This window comes from Chenopodium album, chromosome 16, assembly GCF_948465745.1.
Source record: "Chenopodium album chromosome 16, dcCheAlbu1.1, whole genome shotgun sequence".
NCBI classification, from domain to species: Eukaryota; Viridiplantae; Streptophyta; class Magnoliopsida; order Caryophyllales; family Amaranthaceae; genus Chenopodium; species Chenopodium album.
Window position 1 is genome coordinate 29,002,233 of NC_137849.1, and position 12,144 is coordinate 29,014,376.

General features: G+C 34.5%; 1 protein-coding gene across 6 annotated transcripts; it reads left to right on the plus strand.

Annotated features, from left to right (window-relative positions):
• Nucleotides 1-401: 401 nt before the first annotated feature.
• On the plus strand, nt 402-11,598 carry LOC145586344 (dehydrogenase/reductase SDR family member FEY-like). Of its 6 annotated transcripts, none has more exons than XM_081643147.1 (10): nt 402-562; nt 1,924-2,042; nt 2,166-2,443; nt 3,566-3,686; nt 4,022-4,139; nt 6,730-6,866; nt 7,915-8,016; nt 9,096-9,188; nt 9,293-9,365; nt 10,957-11,598. In XM_081643147.1, the coding sequence occupies exons 3-10, from the start codon at nt 2,175-2,177 to the stop codon at nt 11,217-11,219; spliced, it is 1,176 nt and encodes a 391-aa protein (XP_081499273.1). In that variant the 5' UTR covers nt 402-562; nt 1,924-2,042; nt 2,166-2,174; the 3' UTR covers nt 11,220-11,598. The 6 variants fall into 6 exon arrangements, with proteins under 6 accessions (XP_081499273.1, XP_081499276.1, XP_081499274.1 ...); XM_081643150.1 differs by having other exon boundaries at nt 2,171-2,443; XM_081643148.1 differs by having other exon boundaries at nt 1,929-2,042.
• The last annotated feature ends 546 nt before the right edge of the window (nt 11,599-12,144 follow it).

Here is a 12,144-nt window from a genome sequence, read left to right on the forward strand (position 1 = left end):
AAGGTTAAAAAGGAAGGGGGAGTTTTGGAGGGAAAAAACAGCACCAAGTGGTGACATGTGTCACTCCTGGTGTCTGTTTTAGTATTAAGAGTTATTGATATTCGCTAAAGATTGGAAGTTTTGGGGAAAATCATATATAAAAACACGTTCGCAATTAACATTGGTTTTCCACCAAGCTACCAAATGAGTAACCGTAAAATAAATTTTAATGAACAAAATTATTTTTGCTGAATTAAAATAATTTTTTAGTGAAGTCTATCACGTTTCTTGTATGAGTTATTAATTTTTATAAAGTAATAAAACTAATTTAATTTAATTTAATTTAATTTAATTTTATTATTTTTTTTTAACGGGTAAAAAACTAAAAATCGACAGACTATACTCCAGTATGCCTCACCTGCCGTGGTCCGCAACCCCTCTCAACTAAGAGAGAATATATTCAGATTCCACGTTGGCGCTGCCTCGCTGCACTCCTCTCTCTCCCACCTCCATTGAAGCGCGCTTGAATTCTCCATTGAAGCGCACTGTGAGCTATCTCTCCTCCATTGAAGCAGCTTCTCAGGTAACAATTTTTTTATTTTTTTTATTTTTTATTTTTTTTATTTTTTAATTAATCATTGAATGTCAATTTCAACTGTTGATCGTTAATTTGATTGTCATTTTAGGGTTCTTCTAAGTTGGATTGTTGAACTATTGCTGTTTAATAATAATAATACTATAGAAATTTAACGTATTTTTTTTAGCCTAGTTTGATGATTGTGTCAATTTTTGTTGCTAATGTGTTGCAAGGATCTATTCTTTAATTAAAGGCGATTATAGATAAAATGAAAGAGATTCAAAATTGTACTGAATTTAGTCAAATTCGATTTTATTTTGTTCTCAGAAGTTCATCATTCAGCAAAATATCATGAAGGAATCCTTGTTCATATTTTTTCAAGTGATTCTAATGAGAGAATTACAACCATTTAGCAAAATTTCATGAAGGAATCCTTGTTCATATTTTTTCTAGTGATTAGAATGAGAGAATTACAACCATTTAGCAAAATCTAATGAAGGTAACACCTAAACAAAGGGCGCACTCTAAATCAAGGAACAATGTTAAAATGGAATGCGTAGTAGTATAGTACTTATATAAGATGGAAGGTTGAACTAGATGACTCTATTCGATGGAGGCTAGAATGGTTTTTCGTAATCAGTTAATCAATTTTAGTCTTTAAACCTGTGAGAGAGCATGATAGCAAAAGATAATTCAGAACAGTAGCCATATTGACATGTCTAGGACATAATATATTCAAATTAATCGATTATTGGACTATGACAAACCTAGTACGTGGATTAGACTTTATAATTAAGTTGAAATATTTATTTTGCATGTATTTTCATGTAATTATCAAGCACAAATGTGGAAATTAGGACTAAAGATCTATGAACTCTTGATGTTTTGAACGTCCTGCCAGATTAAGTAGATTGCAGCTCTTGTAAAACATACCCTACATAAGCAACTTATTGAATGTTGAACTTGTGGTACCCAATATTTCACTTAAATTTGATTTTTTTTTTTAATTCACCCCTATTTTTAATCTTGTCACTCAATAACAAAAACAGTTATTAAAAATAGTAATATTTCCATGTCCTTACGTAGAAAAAGACCGATTTCTAGTCTAAAAATGGAAATATCATTATACATCTATGAAGATCTATTTATCTATATATTTAATCTTCTCCCTCATAAAGGAAGTCGTACAAAGATAGAGATAGTTATGTTAGTTGGTCCTCTCATCCATCCATTTTATTATTTCTCAAATTCTGTTTTTAGATTTATCTAATAGAAATTCCTAATTTTATGATATATACTGCTCCGTTTCTTATTATGAAGAAATATTTTGTGTCTCACAAATAATACCCTTTTTTGCACATAACAAGAAAAGGAGGTAGTAAATAAAGTGCACCTCACCTACAAAATGCGCCTGCCTTGCGCCTTGGCTCCAAGGACTTTTCTGCCTTTGTGCGCCCTTTAAAATCAAGTCACTTATTTAATAAAGGTTGGTTATAAACTTATAATTTGGTTACTGAAATGCTGGAATATGCTATATAGTGAGAAGAATTTAATATGATAATTGAGTCAAATTTTGTTGCTAATATGTTGCAAAACCCTTGGATGTTAGGACAGAAATATGAAATTGGAAAGTTCCTCTGATGGGCATGAGAATGCAGAGAAGCAACAACTGAAGAATGGTAAAAATGATAAAGCTGGAAATGGAAAAGTGAAGAAGGGATTAGGATGGATAGAATGGTTTAAAGGGTGGTATGATGTGATTTTTGAGATGCTATTTCAGCGTATTTCTGCTAGTCATCTTCAAAATCCAATGCCTTTGCCTCCCATTGAAAATCTTACTTGCATTGTTACTGGATCCACCAGTGGCATCGGTCGGGAAATCGCCAGGTTTCTTTTCTTTATGTTTTTATTATGTGATTTTCTTTCTTATTACGAATTCAATTGTTGTAAGTTTAGATTTTGGAGATTTGGGTTGTTGGATTTTATTTCTGGGTGTGAATTTATTTAGGTTTGTTGAAGTGAAATTTATTCTGTATTTGGTGCTGTTTTATGCTGTATTGTATAAAATTTAGTCCTTAATTTATTACTGATGGCTACTAGGTGCTGTCTTATGTTGTATGTTATAAAATCAAGTCCTTTGTTCACAATTATGATGGTTACTATGCTTGTACTTGTGGACTTGTGGTTATTGCATACTCACATTGATTTAAGCAAAACTTGGATATCTACTATGCTTCAACTGTTGGCTTTTTTGCGGTTATTCACCTGGTTTCTAGGTGTATATCCTTTGGAAGATATGCTAGTTCTATGAACTAGACATCAAATATACTTCTTGCGTTTCTTTTTAGTTGCAACACTTTCCTCTTTTGGAAATTTTTAATTACTTGCAACACTTTCCACTTTTGACATTTCTTTCTCTCCATCTCTCTCCTGCCCACATGGGTCCCTCTTATTTTTCTCTCTATCTCTCTCTTCTTCAAGAATTGCCTAGGAGACCGTGAATTTAAAAGTGTTGCAACTAAAAAAAAAAAGAGGAACTATTACTCTTAGCTGTGCATAATTTCAACACATAGTACTTCCACTTCTGTAAGTACATAAGAAAGTTGCAATGTGGTAGGATTATGAATAAGGTTGCTTTTCTTGTTGTAAGGAAGAAAACTTGTTCTCTAAGACAATGAGGTACAAATGCTATGACTAATTCACTGTTTGAGTCCCCTAGTCCTATGCTATAAGTAATATCCTTTTGTTTCAATTGTATGCAACATATTTGTGGTAAGATGACACGGATGGAAGGGAAATGGCAATGAAGAGTTAAGTGATGGAGGTGAGACTGTGAAAATCTTCTATTATTGGTGATATTTGGTGTTAGATAGTCATCCATATTGGATTTGTTTGATTCTAGACAGTATTTTAAATATCTGTTCTTATACTATATGAATGAGTTAATAAATGAGCTATAAATCACTTTCTTACCCCTTGTTATGCGATTGTTTTGTTAAAATTATATAGGCAACTGGCAGAGGCTGGTGCACATGTCGTCATGGCTGTAAGGAATCCTAAAGCTGCTCATGAGCTGATCCAAAAATGGCAAATTGATTGGTCTGGGAAAGGCCTTCCTTTAAATATTGAGGTACCAAGAACTTGTCGGATTTGTCTTAGATGTTTCTTGTTTTTGTTACCTCATTTATTTTATTAAACAGAGTTGGCGACCCATTTTGTTGCGACACATTGTGAAGTGTAATTCTTTCTCATAGTTTTCCTCATTGAAAAAAGAAAATATATTATTGTTGTTGCTGAATATGCGTTAAATTATTATTATATTGACCCCCCCTTTTTTTTTTTTTTTTTTTTTTTTTTTTTTTTTTTTAATTCCCTATGAACGGGGAAGAAAAACCATAGGAGTCTCAATATACATCCAACACTACTTTGTTCCTGAAAGATATCTTTTTTATCTTTCCTCTGTAGGTTATGGAACTTGATTTGCTGTCTTTGGACTCTGTTGCACAATTTGCAGAATCATGGAATGCACGATCAGGACCTTTACATGTACTAATAAACAACGCCGGAATATTCTCCATTGGAGGTTTATTTCCTCATTATATCCTTTCCATTGAGATTTGTCATGCTTTTTTCTATAATTTTGTTCATCTACTTGCTTTTCTGCATCTGTTTCCGTGTATTTTTTTGAGGAAACAACCTTCTTGTATATGGAGAACTTTTTGTATGGTTGTATCACCATTCTCTTTTGTCTTGAATTACTTGTCATCCCAAAGAAATTTTTTGCACTTTCCTTCTATACGGAGAACTTTTCTTATGGTTGGATCACCATTCTTATTATTCTTGCATTACTTCAGTTATCCCAAATAATTTTTTGCACTTTCCTTCTCATGTATCCTTAATTAGTTTTTACACTTTACTTTTGGAAATGTCTCACTTTTAATATAATAAATCTCACTCCCACCATTAAAAGATAAGGTTCTACACTCTCACATTTAGTAAAAGAAATCCTAGTATCTTCTATCATATTTATTTTTTCAATTAAAAAAAACCCAACTATTTCCTATCACATCTTATAAATAAAATAACAATTTTATTTTTCATTAGTGTAGTGAGAGCGCATATAATAACATAGATGGGATTATATGGGTATTGTTTCTGAGAAGAAACACTCGAACAATGTGAATGGAGTACCTCATCTAGGGGGTCGAAATGTCGAACCAAGTCCTGCTAAATAGAAGAGTGAGCTACCTTGGGACGCTGAGAGAGAGAGAGAGAGAGAGAGAGAGAGAGGGAGAGGGGGAGAGGGAGAGGGAGAGGGAGGGAGAGAGAGAGAGGGAGAGAGAGAGAGAGAGAGAGAGAGAGAGAGAGAGAGAGAGAAGGGAGAGAGAGAGAGAGAGAGAGAGAGGAAACTGTGGGGGTATTTGAGAGAGAGAGAGAGAGAGAGAGAGAGAGATACGATTCTCCAGTTTTTGATATCTGAATATGATGCGACAGTTGATTATGCATAGGAAACTGTGGGGGTATTTGAGAGAAGAGAGAGAGAGATCCGATTCTCCAGTTTTTGATATCTGAATATGATGCGACAATTGATTATGCATAGGAAAGTGTGGGGGTATTTTCCATTATAATTGGTAATTGTAGGGTATGGAATCAAGTGGAGTAGGCCTTTAAATGGGCTCCGTCAGTTTTGAGGTATAGCCAGGGATTTGTAGCAAGAGTATATTAATAATTTTCTTGAATAGGTGGGTCCCACCACTCCATCAGAAAGGGAATCCAAACAGGTACCATGCCCCTAGACTTTAATTAACTTAACTATTTGGCAATTTGGCAGCCACTAATTAATCAATCAAAGCCTTAATCCAAAATAACAATTTATCATCATATTTATCACCTAAAATATTGTGACTTAAGTGTGAAGACTAAGTTGGTAAGGTTAATACAATTCTTCTATAATGAAAAAATGGAATCGCTTGAGATGTGTGTTGTGGCAGAGGAAGGCATCCTTGCGTTACAACCAATGAATATTACTGAAAACACCTTGTTCACTCAAGTCCAAAGTAACACTAAAGATCATTTTATCATAGATCATTCTTGTAGTTAGTGCTTGTCTTGTGAGAAGTCTGGAGTTCCACCCCATATAAAGAAATCCAACCTGGCTCTACTTTCCAGTGTTTTCAGTTGATTTTCCCTTTGGCTGTGACATTTTTTTTTTCTTTTTAATTTTTTTATTTGCCTTTTGAGCTCCAGTTCAAGGAACTTGAAAAGCCTATAGGGAGCATTGGCCCAATGCAGTCTGCCTTTTTTGAACTCAACTGTTAAACAAATGCTACAAAGCCCTTGATTTTCTGGACAACTTCATTATTCACTGAGAACTTGTGAGAGATTTTTCTATATTCTCCTGCACAAGGAACCATTATACAATACATATATGTTCGTTTCAGCCACAACAGCAGGAGGTTTAGCAGCCAACAGTCACTGGACATTGGACACCACTATACCAAAGCAGCTTTCAGTAATAATGAATCAAGAAGTTCCTTTAAAACACGAAATTGTTAAAAAAGAAAAAAGAGATATATTTAAGGACATGTAACTGATGTAGTGCTTATTTGAGTAAGAAGAAAAAAAGTTTAACCGGCAGTTCTCTAGGTTTCACCAATGAACAGAATTTTGATATGGCTTTGACATTGCCACTACATAATAGTAATTGCTTGAGCGTAATGATGGAAACTGTTATTTCTATACTACTATTTATTGCTTGTTTTTCTAGACAAGATGCTAAATGAGAAGATTATTAGTAATGCTCATAATTGTGGGATAATGTGATTTGTTTTGCCTATCAAGTCATTAGTTTTGGGTGTCCTTTATAACTTATTTGCCACTACATATATAGAATTGCTTGAGGGTGCTAATGGAAGCTGCTATTGTTATACTATTACTAATTGCTTGTTTTTCAAGAAAAGATGCTGAATGAAAAGAATATCAATTTTGCTCATGATTGTGGGATACTGTGATTTTTTTGCCTATCAAGTCATTAATTTTGGGTGTCCTTCATAACGTATTTGCCTCTGACTTCTTTTTTAATTCATTTTGATTGTATTTCTGTACTTGATGCTTTAAATCACGTCAGTTCAGTTCATTCTTCTGTTTATTGGGAATATTTTTTGTTGATACAGAGCCACAAAAATTTTCAAAGGATGGTAATGAAGAACACATGCAAGTGAATCACTTGGCCCCAGCAATGCTGTCGGTGTTGCTTTTGCCTTCCCTTATTAGAGGCTCTCCAAGTCGCATAATCAATGTGAATTCCGTGGTAAGTTTTATGGATATCTTTGATACTTTTGTCTGGATAATGAGTATATACCAGGCTATGATTGATTGTTGGATTTACCCTGAGTCCATCAGAAAATAATTGTGGGTAAAAAATTAGGACATGATTGCATACTGCATCTCCTGGAACTACACATGATTGACTGCACCTTCGGTCTTGAAATTAGTTTAGAGATGAATTATATTGAGATTTAATAAGATTGCCTCAATTTCTATGCTTTTGATATTCTGTTAATTGATACTATCTCCATCCCACAAAGGCACAAAGAACTTCCCTTCCAAAAAAAAAAGGGCACAATGAACTTTCCATTTCTCCTTTGAATTGGGTCCACATGATTTGATAATGTTTTCCATTCCTCCTCATCTCTACTCCCTAATAGCATTATGGTCCCACTTTCTCTCACCTCAATTGGAAAACCGTAAAGAATACCCACTACCTAATTTCTTAATCACTAATTGTTCCATTATGCAAAGTGTTATTGAATCAGTTCATTACTCAATAATTGGTCTAATTACACTAAACACATAGGCTTTTGGGAAAAATTTTCATGCATGTTGTCATATTTTTCTGTTATTATAGTAGGAAACCATGCTTTAATAGAGAGCGGCATTTTAAATTGTAGATGAGAACTGTAGTTTTGGTAAGTACTTTTTTGGGCAACTAATTAAGGGCCTGTTCTATTTATCTCATTCACTTAAGATAAGTTCAGGAAAATTTTCTAATAAGGGTTGATAAGGGTTACCCAAGTTCAAATTCCAACTTAAATAAGTTCTGAAAAGGTCTATTAGTTCAGGAGTTCAAATAAGTTTAATTAAGATAAGATAAATTTGGATAATGAAAAATTAGGTGAATAAACACACTCTGAATCTTTTCTTGGCCAACTGTAATCATATTAATTGAATAGTCTCATTGAGGATTTTATGACCCATGGACCTGTGTTTCACCTGTTGGAGCTGCTATCCTCATAAGTTTTGCTGGAGAGGTGTACGAGTGCTTTCCCCGACTTATGTTTTGCAATTTGTTCTTGTAGATGCATTCTATTGGTTTTGTTGATCCTGAAGATTTGAATGTTGTTACCGGAAAGAGAAAATTTACAAGTTTGGTGGGATACTCAAGCAGCAAACTTGCTCAGGTTTACTTAAACTCTTATTTGCATTTACTTTTTTTTTTTTTTCCTGAGTCGGCAGTGATCATATTTGCTGTTGATATTCACCTTTTGTGTCTTATTGTTGACAATGTTGGAGACATACGTCAGTGAAGTTTCGGTCTTGTTGCTTATTCATTTTCATCGTTGTAGACACAAAGTTGATAGTAGACAGTATTCTGAAAAATGTTAGTCATAAAATTAACCATGGCTTTGCCTTTGTATAACAACTGATACTACTGATAAAATAGAAGCTTTTGAGAAGATTGGTCTCCCCTAAAAAGCAAAACTACTAAAATAAACTCTCATTAATATTCATCTTACCCTTCTTTCTCACTACTCCTATAGAGGTGGCTATCAAATTATTCAATTCGGGTTTGGTTCGGAACAATTTAGGTCGGCTCATTATGAGGTTAGACTCGTTGGGCAGATTTTGGGTTCAGGTTTAAGTTTAGGTCAGTTCAGATCATTTTTTGCTCTATTACAATAAGCTTATATTAATAAATTAATCATTATTAGGTACATTTATTATTGGGTCAGGTTGGGTATGGGCCAAGGGAGAAATAATGATTCTGGGCAGACCAGTTGGGTCGGGTATTTTGGTTCAAGTAGTCGGGTATGGATCAGTTTTGCCTACTGTATTCTCCTATATCTTAGACAATTATGATTTTCTTTTCCCTGATTAATTTCTAACAACTTCTCAGCTTATTCCTCAAATTATGTCTAACAAAATTATAAAACTTTTACAAGATATGTTGATAGAAGATTATGTGTTTTGGTCAACAATTTTTAAGCAGGATGAAAAAAATTGAGAGCTTAAACTCTAAAATCCTTATGTAATCCTTATATGTTAGGTTTGTGATATTATTGCTCTTTGTTGCACCTGTTTCTTTTATTTGCACTCTGGTGGGGATTTAATTCAAGGTTCAATTAGTTGGCCTGATGCTTATAGGAAAAGCATGTAAGCTAAGGTAATTGGATTTCTATATGGAGCATGTTGAAATAATATTTCATGCATTTGTATTACAATTAATTGCTACTCAAGGGCTCAGTTTTGTGTCTTTCAGATCATGTTTAGCAGTATCTTTCAGAAACGGTTACCAGCAGAATCCGGCATTAATGTTGTTTGTGTCTCGCCAGGCATTGTTCATACCAATGTTGTAAGTACATGAACTCAACTCTTTGCTCAGCTTGACCATGTGTTTGTTTATTTTTGTCACTCTTCAAACAAAGAAAGGGAGTGTAAGTCGCTGATTTCTTGCAGGCAAGAGATCTTTCCAAAATTGTTCAAGCTGCTTACCATCTGATACCATACTTCATTTTTAGTCCCGAAGAAGGTTGGCCGTCATACTTTTTACTTGTATTTTCTGTTGAGCTTGTCCTTTTGCGAGTAACATTGTTGTGTCACCAACCTTGCATGCTGAAATATGGCTGTATGATACATGTATGTCCTTAACAGCCTGTTTGGTCAGGGGTAATAAATGGTGGTGCTGGGAATAATATTGGATATTGATTTGTAAGTAAAATCAATGACCTTGGTAAATTGGTAATGCTAGTTCACCCTTCTCTTCTTCCCAAATTTTCATCGCCATCCAATACCACCAAATTTATGGAAAATAAACAAATAACTAAATTGTTGGGAATGAGATTGAAAAACTATGGACTTTAGGATGCTACCTTGTCAAGTTACACTCAAATTTATTCAAATTACTGTTAAGAATAACCAGCTGTAAAACGGGCCAGATAGATATTAAAATAGTATGAATATCACCAAGCTGCTCTACAAGAATATGCGGAGTTTTTTGGGAAATTATATATGTTACCCTTTTAACTCTTGACAATTCTATCTTGTGAAACAATATTTAAGTCTTTCTTTTCTAGTTAACATATTAGTATATTACTCTAATTTTGAATACCTAATCCGCTGTCCTATAGTGAATTCAGCTGTTAGTTTTACTGTTAAGTGCTTACATGATATGGTTTTAAATAGTTTTATGTAATATAATCCCATCTCTACCACCCATCAGGACTACACCACTGTCAGGCCATCACTGTCAGTAAGTCATTTGTCTGTTCCCATCACCAACCAGCACCAGCTGTCAATGGCGTGTGAGAAGTCTGAGAACTTTAAGAGCTTCTGCTACCCCCCCCCCCCCCCCTCTCGCCTCTTCTCTCTCAAGGGCATTTTCTGCTCCTGCATTCTTTCCTTCAGAATCTGTACTTGCTGGCATTTCTTTGTCGTCTCCTGGCTCTTGCTTTGAGATTGTGATTTGAAAGTGTGTTGTGAAGCAGGCTGCTTGGGCTTACTATCTGCTGTTTCATCCTGTATTTCCTTTTCTTCTTCACTGCTCCCTTATTTATCTCTCTCTCTCTCAGGCTTACTGTCTGCTGTTTCGCTCTCTATTTTCTCTTCCTCCCACTGCCTCTGGTTCCTTTCCAGCTATTTTCTCCTACTTTTTTTCACTTTTTCAGCAAGTCATTGCAGATACTGTGACACTTGTCCATGGTTGGTTGGTTGAACTTCAAATTGTTAAGAATAATCATTAATAAAGGGTATCATCAACCTTGACAAATTGAGTAGTTTTTATAGTAGTGTAGTGAATTCTTGTTTTTTTTTTTTTTTTTTTTAAATTTCTTGATCTCAGTATTGTTCTTATCTTTTGTATCCATATTTCAAGTTTGTAGTCCATTGTAATCTAGTAGCTCAAGTTCTTTGACTATAAGCTTCATTAGTATGTATGTACTACGGAGTAGTAAATATGAAGACAAATTTGAAGTGAAAAGAAATTTGCTTCTGAAGATGCCAGAGGACTTCTGAAAAAACTTGTTTTTGTCTGATTTCTGAGTAACCTAATTCTTTCTCATAAAATATTTCTTTAACAAAAAATACTGGCATCTGGAAATTAAATTGTACTCTTACAATTGCAGGTTCTAGAAGTACCCTTTTTGCTGCAACTGATCCTCAGATTCCAGAATACTGTGAGCTGTTAAAGGCAGATGAATGGCCTACTTGTGCTTTCATTTCCCAGGATTGTCGCCCTTCAAATCCTTCAGAAGAGGCACACAACATTGGAACTTCAACCAGGGTTTGGGAGAAGAGTCTAGAGTTGATTGGTCTTCCTTCAGATGCTGTTGAGAAGCTGATAGAAGGGGAGGAAGTCACATGTCGCTATGGTCATCAACAGGAGTAGGTTTTTCCTGCAAAAACAAATCGAAAGGACAGCTTGGTCTTAGTATTGGTATTGGTATTGGTACTTAGATACTTATGGCCTTATGAGCATAGCTGATCAACACGGCGTTGTGTTACGAGCAGAGATGAGTTTTTGTCGTCTTGTCAGTATTGGGTAATGAAAGTGAATTTTAACACTTAATACAATATTATCAGTCAGAAGATTGTATTGTAAAAAGTCAAGGATCGGCCTATAATGTGATGGAAGTTGAGTGAGCTTCAAGTTGTGTATCGTTTGCAATTCACTTTTTAAGGGGCATCATGAAGTCACTTCTTCATGACTAATAATTTTTTTGCTGTCAAATACTGGTGATTAATGGAAAATGTTTTGCTGGTTGTAACTTATAAGGATCCCTGGTCCTCACATTGTAATTGGCTAGTTGTGATTTGTGAATATACTACGTATATATTAATGATTCCTAGATTGATGGTTCTTGCTTTAGAAATAGGTAGAAGTTCTATTGAATATTGATCCTCCAAACCACTAACTAAAAAGGTTTTCTTTTGATAATTACAATGGTAATATAAATCTACAAATCACAAAAAAAAAAAAAAAATAACATAACTTTAACAATCAAAACAATACTATTTGGCATTCTCGGCACAACTCATACTACACATGCTTCAACCTTGATGGCGTGATGCAATTCACAGTTATGTTTAGATTGTAGAGTTTGATGATAAAACTTAATCCCATATGCAACTATATTACGTTTCCAATTATAAGAAATTTGAACATTGAAAACCAAAAATCCAGAAAATTAGAATATTTACTTGCTTGCTGGTTGTGATTCCTTTGTCACACGGTTACCCGACATCCTTCCTCGAATCCTCATACATCGTGAGCGATGGTAGTTACTTGGTGGTGGTGACTTTGGTGGAGAGAA

What these genes read in the sequence shown, in the direction of transcription:
- LOC145586344 (XM_081643147.1), top strand. Translation starts at nt 2,175, where the DNA reads ATGAAATTGGAAAGTTCCTCTGATGGGCATGAGAATGCAGAGAAGCAA. An exon ending in GCCTTCCTTTAAATATTGAG is followed by an intron (nt 3,687 to 4,021) that starts GTACCAAGAACT and finishes TTTCCTCTGTAG; the next exon opens with GTTATGGAACTTGATTTGCT. An exon ending in TAATCAATGTGAATTCCGTG is followed by an intron (nt 6,867 to 7,914) that starts GTAAGTTTTATG and finishes TTGTTCTTGTAG; the next exon opens with ATGCATTCTATTGGTTTTGT.